Source organism: Aegilops tauschii, chromosome 3 (assembly GCF_002575655.3).
Source record: "Aegilops tauschii subsp. strangulata cultivar AL8/78 chromosome 3, Aet v6.0, whole genome shotgun sequence".
NCBI lineage: Eukaryota > Viridiplantae > Streptophyta > Magnoliopsida > Poales > Poaceae > Aegilops > Aegilops tauschii.
Genome location: NC_053037.3, coordinates 486,696,728 through 486,711,850, shown reverse-complemented (window position 1 = coordinate 486,711,850; position 15,123 = coordinate 486,696,728). Strand labels below are relative to the sequence as shown.

Genomic DNA, 15,123 nt, shown 5'->3' with positions numbered 1-15,123 from the left:
TAAAATTGAAAAGCATTTCAAATGAACTCTGAAAAGGTTGAAAGTTGGCATGATATCATCATTTCATCCACATAGCATGTGCAAGAAAGTTGAGAGGGTTACGGCAAAAACTGGATGCACTTCGTGTACAAAACGGACAATCTCTTTCAAAGTATCAGGATTTCATCCGGAAACTCGTCTGTTACAAAGGGATATCATTTTTTAAAACTTATTTGAACTCCTGACTTTTTGTGTGTTCAAAATGCACCATTCAAAGCCACATCATCATTTTTAATCCTTTCTGACTTCATTTGTTATTTTTCATGCATTTACTAATTATTTTGAGCTATAAGACCCTAAAATTGAAAAGCATTTCAAATGAACTCTGAAAAGGTTGAAAGTTGGCATGATATCATCATTTCATCCACATAGCATGTGCAAGAAAGTTGAGAGGGTGATGGCAAAAACTGGATGCACTTCGTGTACAAAACGGACAATCTCTTTCAAAGTATCAGGATTTCATCCGGAAACTCGTCTGTTACAAAGGGATTTCATTTTTTAAAACTTATTTGAACTCCTGACTTTTTGTGTGTTCAAAATGCACCATTCAAAGCCACATCATCATTTTTCAATCCTTTCTGACTTCATTTGTTATTTTCATGCATTTACTAATTATTTTGAGCTATAAGACCCTAAAATTGAAAAGCATTTCAAATGAACTCTGAAAAGGTTGAAAGTTGGCATGATATCATCATTTCATCCACATAGCATGTGCAAGAAAGTTGAGAGGGTTACGGCAAAAACTGGATGCACTTCGTGTACAAAACGGACAATCTCTTTCAAAGTATCAGGATTTCATCCGGAAACTCGTCTGTTACAAAGGGATATCATTTTTTAAAACTTATTTGAACTCCTGACTTTTTGTGTGTTCAAAATGCACCATTCAAAGCCACATCATCATTTTTCAATCCTTTCTGACTTCATTTGTTATTTTTCATGCATTTACTAATTATTTTGAGCTATAAGACCCTAAAATTGAAAAGCATTTCAAATGAACTCTGAAAAGGTTGAAAGTTGGCATGATATCATCATTTCATCCACATAGCATGTGCAAGAAAGTTGAGAGGGTTACGGCAAAAACTGGATGCACTTCGTGTACAAAACGGACAATCTCTTTCAAAGTATCAGGATTTCATCCGGAAACTCGTCTGTTACAAAGGGATATCATTTTTTAAAACTTATTTGAACTCCTGACTTTTTGTGTGTTCAAAATGCACCATTCAAAGCCACATCATCATTTTTCAACCCTTTCTGACTTCATTTGTTATTTTTCATGCATTTACTAATTATTTTGAGCTATAAGACCCTAAAATTGAAAAGCATTTCAAATGAACTCCGAAAAGGTTGAAAGTTGGCATGATATCATCATTTCATCCACATAGCATGTGCAAGAAAGTTGAGAGGGTTACGGCAAAAACTGGATGCACTTCGTGTACAAAACGGACAATCTCTTTCAAAGTATCAGGATTTCATCCGGAAACTCATCTGTTACAAAGGGATTTCATTTTTTAAAACTTATTTGAACTACTGACTTTTTGTGTGTTCAAAATGCACCATTGAAAGCCACATCATCATTTTTCAATCCTTTCTGACTTCATTTGTTATTTTTCATGCATTTACTAATTATTTTGAGCTATAAGACCCTAAAATTGAAAAGCATTTCAAATGAACTCGGAAATGGTTGAAAGTTGGCATGATATCATCATTTCATCCACATAGCATGTGCAAGAAAGTTGAGAGGGTTACGGCAAAAACTGGATGCACTTCGTGTACAAAACGGACAATCTCTTTCAAAGTATCAGGATTTCATCCGGAAACTCGTCTGTTACAAAGGGATTTCATTTTTTAAAACTTATTTGAACTCCTGACTTTTTGTGTGTTCAAAATGCACCATTCAAAGCAGAGACTGATTTTGAATGGTGCATATTCAACACACAAAAAGTCTGTAAAGATCGCCAACCCCAACATAAAAAATGAGCATAGATGCGCTTATAGAGAAAATTCAACCTAGATTCATAATAAATTTCTATGAATTTCAGAGAAATTCACTGTGAATTTAGGCCAAATTCCCTGTATAAGGGCATCTATTTTCATTTTGAGAGGAGCTAAACAAGGCAGAGAGGGACGTGTTTTTTTTCTCTTTTGTTTTATTTGTTTTGTTTTGTTTCTACTTACAACAAAAAGCTTATTTATTTTATTTCTAATTACTTATGTATTTTACTTTAATTATTTTATTTTTATTTATTTTACTGCTGCTATTTTTATTTATTTTACTGCTGCTATTTTTACTTAATTTATTAAGGTTTATTTATTGTAGTTACTATAGTTTATTTTATTTTATTTTATTAAGGTTTATTTAGTTTTATTTATTTTATTAAGGTTTATTTATTTTATAAATATAAAAAAATGAACATAGATGCGCTTATAGAGAAAATTAAACCTAAATTCACAGTAAATTTCAATTTACTGTGAATTTAGGTGAAATTCCCTGTATAAGGGCATCTATTTTCACTTTAAGAGAAGCTCAACAAGGCATAGAGGGACGGGCTTATAAACTGGTGTGAGCGCCCTTCGGTTGGCGAGGTGGGACTAAACACTGGCCGCAACTAGGACCAGCCCTTTAGTCCCGGTGTGTGGTATGAACCGGGACTAAAGGATGGTGGGCCAGGAGCGTGGCCCATTGGTCCCGGTTTGTACCACCAACGGGCACCAAAGGGTCCGGACGAACCGGGACCAATGCCCCCACGAGGCCCGGCAGGCCCCTGGCCGCACGAACCGGGGCTAATGTGAAAACTGCCCTGTGACCTAAGCCTTGTTTTCTACTAGTGTGCGTAGTAGACATCAGGTGCCGACCAAACAAAGGAGCAACATTGCGCCCATCCCCTCTAGCCCCATAATCGGTTCTCTTAGTCATCTTTGGGGTAACATCCAAGAGCAACACAACCGGTGGACGGTTGTGTGGGGCAAGTAAACTTGTAGCCGCCAAGTGGAATACCCACCTACCAATACGAGGAAGCAATGCAAGCTATTTACGAAGAAACGAACAACAAAAACGACAGCAAACTGTTTGGTTTGCACCATTGCTACAACGAGCTTGATGGGCATGACAAGTGGATAAAAAGAAACTTTGAAACCACACGAGAGGCAAAGGCTAAACAATGGTGAAGAAGAGGACTTTGTAGAGAACCCGACTACTACTCTTATGCATCTAGATGCAGGAAAGCATGCAAAGAAAGTTAAGATGAGCGGTGGTGTTGGAGCTTACAAGGAAGAGTTGACTGCAATGGTGGATTCAAAAAGTGCTTTGGTGACCGAATGCAAAGAAAAGAAGATGAATTGTTCTATTAGATGAAGGCCATGGAGGAGAGGTGGAGGGCAAAGGCCACGACCGAGGATACAAAGGTGCTTGTGGAGGACAAAAGGCTTGAGATTGAGATGAAAAGGCTTGAAATGGAGGAGGTGGAGAACAAGAAATTGCTTGACATTGAGGTGCAAAAGCTAGCAATGGTGTCTAAGGAGCGAAAGGAGAAGAGGGTGGCCAGGGACAATGCTGTTATGTTCATGAATCTTAGCAAGATGGACAAGATGGAGAGAATATTTTGGGAGCTTACTCATGGCAACATCATAGCCAAGGCGTTTGGTGGCGATCGTTCAGTCGTCGGCGGTAGTGTTGTGTGAGCCTATTTGAACTATGATGACATTTGATCCACGATGTGTTGGTGATTTTTTGAGTGAACTTGCTCATTCAGTGACTTTTGGCGCAAAATATGGTTATGTCCGATGGGTTTATTGAACTATATTTATGCTCGTAGTTCAATTGTGATGTGATGTATTCAAATTCTCTACTTTGTGTTCAAATGTGATCAATTTTTAGAATAGTTTGAGCAATAGATTTGAATATTTATGAAACCAAAATTTATACGATAGGGGAACTGCTAGCTCCGGAGTAGTGATCTTCCTAAAAAAAAGCAAAGTAGGATACATAGCACCTTTGTAGCTTTAGTATAGGATTTGCTAGAGATGCTCCTACAACTCATCCCATCAACCCACCCTCCTCCCGCGAAAAACAAACACTCACCGACACTATCTCCACTATGGGTCCATTTTGCCTAATTGGTTCCCTCTATGGTTGGAGAGCATTAGTCATGTGATAGTGGCGATAACCTCGCTTGAAACCCTAATCCTGTAATCTTTCATACTTAAGTCAGTGGTCCTCAGCTTTATCTTGCTTTCGCTCCATGTCGACTCTAGATTAATCCTGCATCCTAGCAACGTCGACTCAAGTCGAAGGAGCGGAGGAATACGAGTTGGAATCTCAAACATGGTCTAAGAGAACATAGAAATAGTTATTTCTAAGTTCATCAAGCCACACACGATTTCTAAAATTTGCATTTTACTCAATCCATGTTGGACAAATAATCAACTGAGTGTGATCTACAACTTAGAAATAGAGACCATCTCCTGAGCATTTTTGAAAAAAAATCTTAATCGACCAAGACTTGAGGATTTCACGATTGATCAATCTTGTCGCAGGATTAAATCAAGTTTGAATCCTCCTCATGTCATGTTTTGTTTGTGGCTTCCACGCCATCGACTTCGATTTAGGCTGCCTTTGGCATTGCGGTGAATTCACTTAATCCCGTTTGCTCCATCTGTTTCTCCCTATTTTAATGTTTGTTTGACCAACTTTTGCTTACGGCTGTGTCAAAAAAATAAATTCATTACAGATTACAAAATAAAGGTACGCACAACACAATGGTTCAGCAAGCATAAACAGACCTGATAAGTACCTGACGTGTGGCACGAGCACATGTCAACTCTAAACGTTTAGTGATGCGAGGATGACAACTTTAATTGTCAAGCATGACAATTTTCATGTTTCAATTAGTATAAATTTGAGTCATCTATTTTGAAACGGAGAGTATATGTCAATATATTCTGCCATCCTTGCGTGACTGAAATTGCCATCGAAAAACGTCAAGGCTAGAGTGTCACGCATCTGGTGTGACATTTATCATTTGGTAAACTAATCCTTGACGAGTATCTTGCAATTGAAGACTAGCAATTCCACTAAAAAGATTTACTTAGTCGAACGTGCTTCAGGGGTATGTTCATCAAAACTAGGAGTACACGTTAAACATGTGGCTTGACCCTTGGGGTTTCGAAGCAACGGCCAAGCCAACGGCAACGGGACACACCACCGAGAGACCCCAATCCCATGCTGCTCTCCCAGTCTCCAGCCGCTACCCACCCGCAGCTTCCCACCTCCTCCTCCCGCCGCACGCGCCGCTCGGCACAGCCATGCCCGCGCGGCGCGGCCGCCGAGTCGCTCCTCCCTCGCGGGCTGCGGCCGGAGTCGCTGCCGCGCCACGTGGCGGTGGTGATGGACGGGAACTCGCGGTGGGCGCGCGCGCGGGGCATGCCGCCGGCGTTCGGGCACGAGGCCGGGCGGCGCGCGCTGGTGGAGACGGTGCGGCTCTCCCGCGCCTGGGGCATCCGCGCGCTCACCGCCTTCGCCTTCTCCCACGAGAACTGGAGCCGCCCCAAGGTAGCACATCACACCTGACCGCGCGCGCGCGCGCGCTCTTTTGCCGGCTCCCTCCGGGGCATCCGCGCGCTCACCTGTTCTATTATATATTTTCGCTCCCTCCGGCCTCTGCTCTGAGCTTGACTGTTCTTGGGATTTGCAGGCGGAGGTTGACTTCCTGATGGGACTTTTCGAGCGGGTGATCCACGACAGCGTCGCCGAGTTCTTGAGGTACACACGCCAGCCAGTCCACCGTAGATTAATGGCCTCACATTTCGTCCGTCTCCATTCTGATAAGATGCACCCGAGCATTCCACTCCGTGTGACAGCCTAGATGAATTAACGCACTGATCTCCCCAAATCCGAGTGATGAACACAAAGATTACAGATGAACAGCTCGATTTTTACTGTTAGATAACATGTGGATTGCTGTTCTGCGCAGGGACGGAATTCGTCTACGTGTGATCGGCGACTGCTCGAGGCTGCCGGCGTCTCTGCGGAGGACGGCAAGGGACGCCGAGGAGGCAACGAGGGACAACTCGCAGCTCGACCTGACGCTGGCGATCAGCTACAGCGGGCGAAGGGACATAGTGCAAGCCTGCCGGAGCCTCGCCCAGAAGGTGCGCGGTGAGCTGCTCAGGCCGGAGGACATCGACGAGTCGCTGTTCGCCGGCGAGCTCGAGACGAGCCGCGGCAGCGAGCTCCCGTGCCCCGACCTGCTCATCCGGACCAGCGGCGAGCTGCGGCTGAGCAACTTCTTGCTGTGGCAGTCGGCCTACTCGGAGCTCTTCTTCACCGACACCCTGTGGCCGGACTTCGGGGAGGCTGACTACCTCGAAGCGCTGTGCTCCTTCCAGAGCAGAGACAGGCGGTTTGGCCGAAGGAATTCGTAGCGCAATACCAAAAGTTGGTGGTTTTAGAAGCTTTATTAGTGCATGACTGGTTTTGTAGCCACACTTGATCAGTAGGTACATTCGGCAGATAAGGGCATTTCTAGCAGATCTCTTATATAGGTAAACTGTCAAAAGTGCTCCTTGTTCCAGTTTACTACTTTTTTTTAGGAAAATCACTATTTTGCAGCTAGCAGATCCCCTATAATTTTAGTCTTTAAAAAAATTCAAACACATCTATATCTATATCTATACCTACTATTAAAGGGAGGTGATATTCTTGGTTTCGTCCCGCTACGTTTGGTCCCGCTTCAATTAATTTCACATACGCTATTTTGTTTCCTTACTTGTCACCCGTTTTGGCCCAACGGAGGAAGCCCACCTGGCGGCGCACTGTGGCCCAGGTCCGGAGAGCTGGCAAAAAATAAAATTGCCCATGGGAGGGTTCGATCTCATAACCTGCCAACCGGCCACGCACCCAGCTAGCGATACGAGAGGATTTATTTTCTCCCGTTGCAACGCCGAGCCTTTTTACTATTTTTAAAACATAAATCCATTTCAAACACATATTTAAAGTAATAATAGCATAATTCGATAACTTCTAGACATTAATATCATACATACTACTCATTGTCCATCGTTGCCTAAACTAAGAACGTCATTAGTGCAGTAGCTCTCACCAAAAAAGAGAGCAGCAAATGATCCGTCGGCCGATGAGCAGCCCGAGCCATGGACTCAAGAGGAATGCCCGGTTCCTCCATTCCCGTCGCCGTTCGAAGCTCCCACCACGTCTGCTCCAACCACGTTGCGAAGATCAGCTCGATGCACGGCAATGAAGAGCATGATCTTTTGAAATTGCTATCTGTGGTGTGTTGAGAGTGTATTTTGTATCAACTTGATGATAGTGAGAGTGTATTTTGTATGAGCATAATGAAAGATGTAGTGTGGTTGCAACGACGGGTCTGAAATAAAAGGCAGCACTTGCAACCATGTGTAGTGCAGTTGCAGCGACGAGTGGTGGGTTGTAGCAACAGTGGTATGTGTGTGTGCGTTGTAGGTAGCGGGTTGCAACATCATTAGCCAAGGGTTGCAACAACAGTGGCTCGGGGTAGGGGGTTGCAATAACGACATAGCCTTGCAACGTCACTGGTGTGCCCGATCTCACGCGGACATAGATGGGAGAAGATAGCCGAGATGGAAGAAGTAGAGTTGGGGTAGAGTCGGTCAAGCAACTGAGGGTGGAAAGAAATAGATGTGGGCCCGATTCTTCTACAGGGATAAGGAAAGACTATGCGTGGGTCCACTAAGGCACATGGTGTGCACGGGCGGTGGTCAACGCGATAATGTCATCGCACTAATGATTCCAACATTTACCTATGAAAGTGCATTTGGTACTTAAACTATATTTTGGTGTGATGACAATGTGGTTAGTGGAACTAATATCGGGTGCTAAAGTTTATCTCACGATATTGGTTCCATATTGCGTTTGATGGAGATGTGTGACCCCCCAATTCAAAAAGATCAAAGGTGTGGTCTACCGGCGATTCGAAGGTTTATTTTTTGGTTCGATTCGGGTCGTAGGAAAGACCACACTATTAAGAGGGGTCTCTGAGGAAGTGTGTCGTGTGGGAATGCTATTGCCAAAACCTATACACCTAGCCTACCTACTCCCACCACCCACCTATCCATTTTGTGTTGTCGGATACCCATAAAGCTTACAACAGAATGTTTCTGGATACCCCGTGTGCACGGGATCTTTTGACCCCCGTGCGCACGGGGTAGTCAGAAACTCTCTGTGTACCCCGTGCACACGGGGTCATTTGACCCCCGTGCGCACGGGGTGCTGGCAAACTCTCTGAGTACCCCGTGCGCACGGAGCTGACTTAGCCCGTGCGCACGGGGTCCAACGGGTAGAAATGGCCACCCACTCAAGAACACTATATAAGCCCCCCCTCTTCTTCCTCCTCCATCCCTAACCCTAATGTCTTGTTGAGCTCCACCGTTGCTACACCTCATTTTGCTCAATACTCTCAATCCCTCCACCCAAACTTGTTGAAACTTTGGGGATTGGGAGAGCAAGACCCGATCTACATCTTGACCAAACCACAACGCGTTCCCCGCAACATTTCTTCCCCATTGACTTGTTACTCTTGGAGCTTGTGCTCCTAGGCGGTTAGAGGTTCCTCTGGAAGCTTCCTTGCTTGTGGTGTGCTCCGAAGAAGTTTGTAAAGGTGTGGTGGTCGCCTTCAAGAGCAACCCCGAGTGATTCGAGGCTCATCCGTTTGGGGTGACTCGAAAGAGACTACGGTGAGCCTTCATGGCATTCCACAAGCTTGGGCTCTGGCACCGCTCTAAACGGAGAGTAGCTCTTCCCCAAGGAAGAGTGAATTTGGGGATAAAATCCGCGTCCTCGCCTCACTTGTGGTTAATCCTTTCCCGCACTTTACTTTGCCTTGTATGCTTGCTGGCTTGCTAATTAGATTGTTGCCTAGCATATTTTGCTTTAAGCGTGCTTGTCATATAGGTTGTGTTCACCTAGTTGCATATGTAGTGAACCCTATTTATCCGCTAAACCTTAAAATTGACAAGAAATATTAAAATTTGTAGTCTCTTATTCACCCCCTCTAGTCGATCGTATCGATCCTTTCAATTGGTATCAGAGCCTCGTGCTCTAATATAAGGTTTTACAACCTTAGAGGATATGGTCGATCTAGGGAATGTGGGAGGTGGCGCACCCACTGCGGAGGATGGTGAAAACCTACCCCCGCCGCGCCTGATGCACTTGTTGCCCCGGTCGTTGCTCCCGCCGCTCCTATTAACCTGGGTTCCCCGTTGACCACGAGCGATATTCTTTCAATGTTTGCAGACCTCAAAGCCTCTATGTTGAAAGAAGTTCGCCCCTCGGTCAAGGAGGAAATTGATACTCGCTTAAAGCCCTCGACATCCGCATCAAACTCATTTGATCCAAATGCCATTCATGACGCGGATGACTCGAGAGAACCTCTTGCATCTCCGACTCGTACTCAAGTTCCCAAGTACAATGCCGTGGAACCCTTTTACTCACTGCAACCCTTGCAACATCCTCGCATTAATCCTGTTGGGCCTCCGCCCCCTTTGAAAGCTAATGCGTTTGCTAAATAGAGGCTAGATATGGAGTCTCATATTCGCAGTGCTTCAACCCAACTTTGGTGGATTGTGGTTATCGGATTCAACCCCAAGGACCCAATGAATCTCACTCCAAGAGAAGCGGTTGATGATCAACTTAATGCAACCGCCCACAACATGTTGTGCATCGCGGTGACCGAGGACTATAGTGACTCCATTGCTCTCCTTAAGACCGCCAAGAAATTCCGGTATTGCCTTGAGGAGGCTCTTGAAGGAGCTGAACCAATTCGAAGATCTCGATTGGCTTTGCTCAAGCAAGAAGTCATTCTCTTTGTGAGGAATGAGGGTGATTCAGCGGAAGAGGTTTACCGAAGGTTAAATTCCCTTGTGCTAAACTTGGGAACCTTTGGGTGCACACGGGCAAATGATGACTTCATCAAGGACAAGTTCATAGATGCTATGGTTCTCACAAAAACATACCATGGTCATGATGATTCATCAACGTCCGGATTATCACAAGTTGACCGCGACTCAAGTTGTTTCCACTTTCTCCACTCATGTTCTTTTGGAGACCAAGTCCAAGAAGACCTTTGCAATTGCTCAAGCAACCAAGAACTCCAATATGGCCTTGAAGGCCAATAAAGTGATGAGCCAACCCTCAAGGGATGAAGAAGTGGGTGAAGAGAATGTGAGGAAGATGTTGATACCTCATGCCCGGCAATGACTTTGCGAAAGACTTGGCTCTTTTAGTCAAAAAGTACTCCGGAACCATGGCAAACAAAGGGAAGAATCTTCAATGCTACAATTGTGATAGCCCAAGACACTTCGTGCATGATTGTTCGTATGAGAGACGTGAAGACAAATCTGAGAAGCTTGTGCTCAAGAAGAAAAAGTTCACCAAGTTTGCAAAGAGGAAAGATGACAAGGCTCTTGTTCATGAAGAATACATGTCCGGAGATGAAGAAGATGGTGATGATGATCAAGTGGGCACGGCCGCCATTGCCATGCATGTCACTAACTCCTCCTCCACCACCGGCCTCTTCGACTCTCCAAATGAGGACAAGCCTTTCACTCATCGGTGCATTATGGCCAAAGAGGTAAAAATAAAGTCCAAATATAAAAAAACCGCCATCTACACTCCAAATGTCTCATGTGAGATAGTGGAGGATGAGTGTGACGAGGGTGTGGATAATGATGAGGAATCCTTGATGGCTTTCTTGAAAACTCTTCATGGTGAAGCTTGTGCTCATTTTGGCGATCTCCTTAAGTCACTCGCTGAACGCGATGACTTTATTGAGAACGTTGAAAACCTCCTCATAGAGGAAAAAGAGAGAGTCGAACTCCTTGAGCATGAACTAAATGAAAAGAGTGTCATGAGAGCATCACTTGAGGAAGCCTTGTCGGCTCATCAAATTGACTTTGTCAAAACCAATGATGTTTTGCAACTTGCTCTTGAGAACAAAGATGCTCTTAATGTTAGGGTAGAAAAGCTTCTAGTTGATCACACGAGACTTGTTCACGAACATGAGTTCCTTGTGATTAGTTCCAAGGTTTTCAAAGGTGACCTCATTGCCCTCACATAGTCTTATGCTCAACTTAAAGCTACAACCATTAAGGCTCTCACTTCCATACCTCATATGGATTTAAATGACGATTCTTGTACGGCTAACTTTGTTCATGATTGTGCCTCTCTCCAAGAGGAGAATAAGAAGTTGAAGGCCCAATTTGAGAAAGGGATTGTATCATGCATCCAAGGGGAGAAAAACCTTAATGACCTCTTGAGTAACCAAAAGGAGTGTGTTACCAAGGAGGGAATTGGGTTTGATCTCGCATCCAAGAATGGTAAGAACAAGAAACGGTCTGACTCCTCCTCCTCCTCCTCCTCCTCAAAAGGTAGTGTTTGTGAAAGAAGGGCACAAGGAGAAGGAGAATGAAAAAGGGGTTGTTGGGAGTGGCAAGGTCACTAGGGACAAGGCCATTCCCAAGGATTTTGCTGGCAAGAACAATCCATCTTATGTCCTCATGAGAGGAGATGATGGCTATACATTTGCAAAATTTGTTGGCACTAACTATGATGATTATGCTTGGACTATTTAGGTTCCTAAGACCTTTGTTGCTAACTCTCCAGGACCCATTGCAAAATGGGTACCTATAACTAAAGCTTGATTCGTGTAGGACTATATGTCCGATGGAAAACAATGGGTGATCGATAGTGGATGCACCAATCATATGACCGGAGAAAGGGAGATGCTTGTGGAGTTCATTGATTCACTCAAGGCCTCTTCGAACATCTCTTTTGGTGACAATAGCAAGGGCAAGGTATTGGGTTTGGGCAAGGTGGCAATCTCTAATGATTCCTCTCTTTCAAATGTCATGCTTGTCCAATCCCTTCACTACAATTTACTTTCAACTATTCAATTGGCTCGTGCCGGCTATGATTCTCATTTCGGTGAATTCCATGTGACAGTATTTAAGAGAAGCAATCTCAAAGTGGTCTTTGTTGGGCATGTTGAAGACAACCTTTATGTGGTTGATTTCTCCAAAGAGAAAACTCTTCTTGCAACATGCCTAATGGCCAAGGCCGATGTGGGGTGGCTATGGCACCGACGGCTAGCCCACGTTGGCATGATAAATTTACAAGCTCTCTTAAAGGGGGAGCACATCCTTGGACTAACCAATGTGTCTTTTGCCAAAGATCGTCCTTGTAGTGCTTGCATTGCTGGAAAACTACATGAAAAAGCCCATAAAGTGAAGACTATCATCACCACTTTGAGGCCCCTTGAGCTTATCCACTTGGATCTTTTTGGGCCTCCAACTTATGATAGTTTGGGAGGGAGGAGGTATTTCCTTGTCATTGTTGATGACTTCACAAGATATACATGGGTGTTTTTCTCAAGACCAAGGATGAAACTCAAGAAACCTTCATCAACTTTGCCAAAGAGGCTCAACGTCAACATAATTGTGAGATTAAGGCAATTCGAAGTGACAATGGCATCGAGTTCAAGAACTACACGATGGATGAATTCTTGAGTGAAGCGGGGGTAAACCATCAATATGCCGAGCCATATGCTCCCCAACAAAATGGAGTTTCGGAGAGGAAGAATCGGACTCTTATTGAGATGGCTAGGACCATGCTTGATGAGTACAAGTCTCCATACAAGCTTAGGGCCGAAGCCATCAACACCGCGTGTCATGCTTCAAACCAGCTTTATGTTGGGGAACGCAGTAATTTCAAAAAAAATCCTACGCACACCCAAGATCTATGTGATGCATAGCAACGAGCGGGAGAGTGTTGTCCACGTACCCTCGTAGACCGTAAGCGGAAGCGTCAAGTGACGCGGTTGATGTAGTCGAACGTCTTCGCGATCCAACCGATCCTAGTACCGGAAGTACGGCACCACCGCGATCTGCACACGTTCAGCTCGGTGATGTCCCTCGAACTCTTGATCCAGCTGAGGTCGAGGGAGAGTTCCGTCAGCACGACGGCATGGTGACGGTGTTGATGAAGTTACCGACGCAGGGCTTCGCCTAAGCACTACAACGATATGACCGAGGTGGAAATCTGTGGAGGGGGGAACCGCACACGGCTAAACAATGTCAACTTGTGTGTTCTAGGGTGCCCCCTTACCCACGTATATAAAGGAGGGAGGGGGAGGCCGGCCGGCCACTCTAGGCGCGCCAAGGGGGGAGGAGTCCTCCTCCTAGTAGGAGTAGAACTCCCCCTTTCCTAGTCCCACTAGGAATAGAAGGAAGAGGGGGAAGGAGAAAGGAAAGGGGGGCCGGCCCCCTCACCCAATTCGGATTGGGCTTGGGGGGGGCGCTCCCTCCTAGGCTGCCTTCTCTCCTCTCCCACTAAGGCCCATTAAGGCCCATATGCTCCCCGGGGGGTTTCCGATAACCCCCGGTACTCCGGTAAATGCCCGAACTCATCTGGAACCATTCTGATGTCCAAACATAGCCTTCCAATATATCAATCTTTATGTCTCGACCATTTCGAGACTCCTTGTCATGTCCGTGGTCATATCCGGGACTATGAACTACCTTAGGTACATCAAAACACATAAAATCATAATAGCGATCGTCGTCGAACGTTAAGCGTGCAGACCCTACGGGTTCGAGAACTATGTAGGCATGACCGAGACATGTCTCCGGTCAATAACCAATAGCGGAACCTGGATGCTCATATTGGCTCCCACATATTCTACGAAGATCTTTATTGGTCAAACCGCATAACAACATACATTTGTTCCCTTTGTCATCGGTATGTTACTTGTCCGAGATTCGATCGTCGGTATCTCAATACCTAGTTCAATCTCGTTACCGGCAAGTCTCTTTACTCGTTCCGTAATAAATCATCCGGTAACTAACTCATTAGTCACATTGCTTGCAAGGCTTATAGTGATGTGCATTACCGAGAGGGCCCAAAGATACCTCTCCGACAATCGGAGTGACAAATCCTAATCTCGATCTATGCCAACTCAACAAACACCATCGGAGACACCTGTAGAGCATCTTTATAATCATCCAGTTACATTGTGACGTTTGATAGCACACAAAGTGTTCCTCCGGTATTCGGGAGTTGCATAATCTCATAGTCATAGGAACATGTATAAGTCATGAAGAAAGCAATAGCAACTCAACGTGGCAATTCGACCCATGGCAGTCGTGCGGGCACCCGAGCCAAGTGGGTAGGGTATGGGTCGCCATCTCCACCCATGGGTAAGCCCGATGGGTAACGCGATTAGTCGTGGGTAGGGTATGGGCATAAGGTCATGCCCATGGGTCGCCCGATGGGTTACCCGATTAATGGTAATAAAACTACGTATTTAATTTTACATGACATGTGGTCTTTTTTGTGAATATGCAGACGAATAATACACTTTTGTGAAGATTCACACAAAATATTCACAAAATGCTGCCAATGATACGCATTAGATCTTCCTTTCCTTATCGCTGGAGAAGTGGACTGATCGGCCCATAAAAAATTAGACGATGGCAAACTAGTAGCAGCCCAAGTGTAACAACGATGCAACATGTTGGCCTGGGCTTCTAAAGTCAAAAGCCCATTAGCTCGTGCCCTGCCATATGTGTACAGTCACACGAGAGAAAACTGCACACCGGGAGCTTATTTAGTACCACCTCGCCTACAGATGTGAATGGGAGGTGGAGCTCTGTCTATAAAAGGGACTAGTAGATGCTCTTCCAACCAGCCACTCAATTGTCTTCCATCTCGAGCAGCACGGCTCCACCTTGGCTAGACAAGATGTTGGGCCTATTTTATAAAAATATTATAATAGTGTGAAACCCGATGGGTGCCTGATCGGGTCGGGTTACCCGATGGGTTCGGGCGTGGGTATAGAATCAGACCCATGGGTAGGGGCGTGGGCGGGTGCATGACCAGACAAGAAAACCGGGCATGGGTATGGGAGAGGTCGACCCGACCAAACCCGACCCGATTGCCAGCCCTGAATAGCAACATACTAAATGATCAAGTGCTAAGCTAATGGAATGGTTCAAGTCAATCACATCATTCTCTAATGATGTGATCCCGTTCATCAAATG

The 15,123-nt window shown here is 45.1% G+C and overlaps 2 protein-coding genes across 2 annotated transcripts; both read left to right on the top strand.

Annotated features, from left to right (window-relative positions):
* The first annotated feature begins 3,396 nt into the window (after positions 1–3,396).
* LOC141043039 (uncharacterized) lies at positions 3,397–3,717 on the top strand. The gene has a single exon (XM_073511957.1). The coding sequence runs from the start codon at positions 3,397–3,399 to the stop codon at positions 3,715–3,717; it is 321 nt and encodes a 106-aa protein (XP_073368058.1).
* Positions 3,718–5,206: 1,489 nt separating this feature from the next.
* LOC109769504 (cis-prenyltransferase 4, chloroplastic) lies at positions 5,207–6,649 on the top strand. Its single transcript, XM_020328236.4, has 3 exons — positions 5,207–5,587; positions 5,730–5,797; positions 6,009–6,649. Exons 1-3 carry the CDS (start codon positions 5,258–5,260, stop codon positions 6,457–6,459), a joined length of 849 nt encoding a protein of 282 aa, XP_020183825.1. The 5' UTR covers positions 5,207–5,257; the 3' UTR covers positions 6,460–6,649.
* Positions 6,650–15,123: the final 8,474 nt, after the last annotated feature.

What these genes read in the sequence shown, in the direction of transcription:
- LOC109769504 (XM_020328236.4), top strand. Translation starts at nt 5,258, where the DNA reads ATGCTGCTCTCCCAGTCTCCAGCCGCTACCCACCCGCAGCTTCCCACC. An exon ending in AGAACTGGAGCCGCCCCAAG is followed by an intron (nt 5,588 to 5,729) that starts GTAGCACATCAC and finishes TGGGATTTGCAG; the next exon opens with GCGGAGGTTGACTTCCTGAT. An exon ending in AGCGTCGCCGAGTTCTTGAG is followed by an intron (nt 5,798 to 6,008) that starts GTACACACGCCA and finishes TGTTCTGCGCAG; the next exon opens with GGACGGAATTCGTCTACGTG.
- LOC141043039 (XM_073511957.1), top strand. Translation starts at nt 3,397, where the DNA reads ATGGAGGAGAGGTGGAGGGCAAAGGCCACGACCGAGGATACAAAGGTG.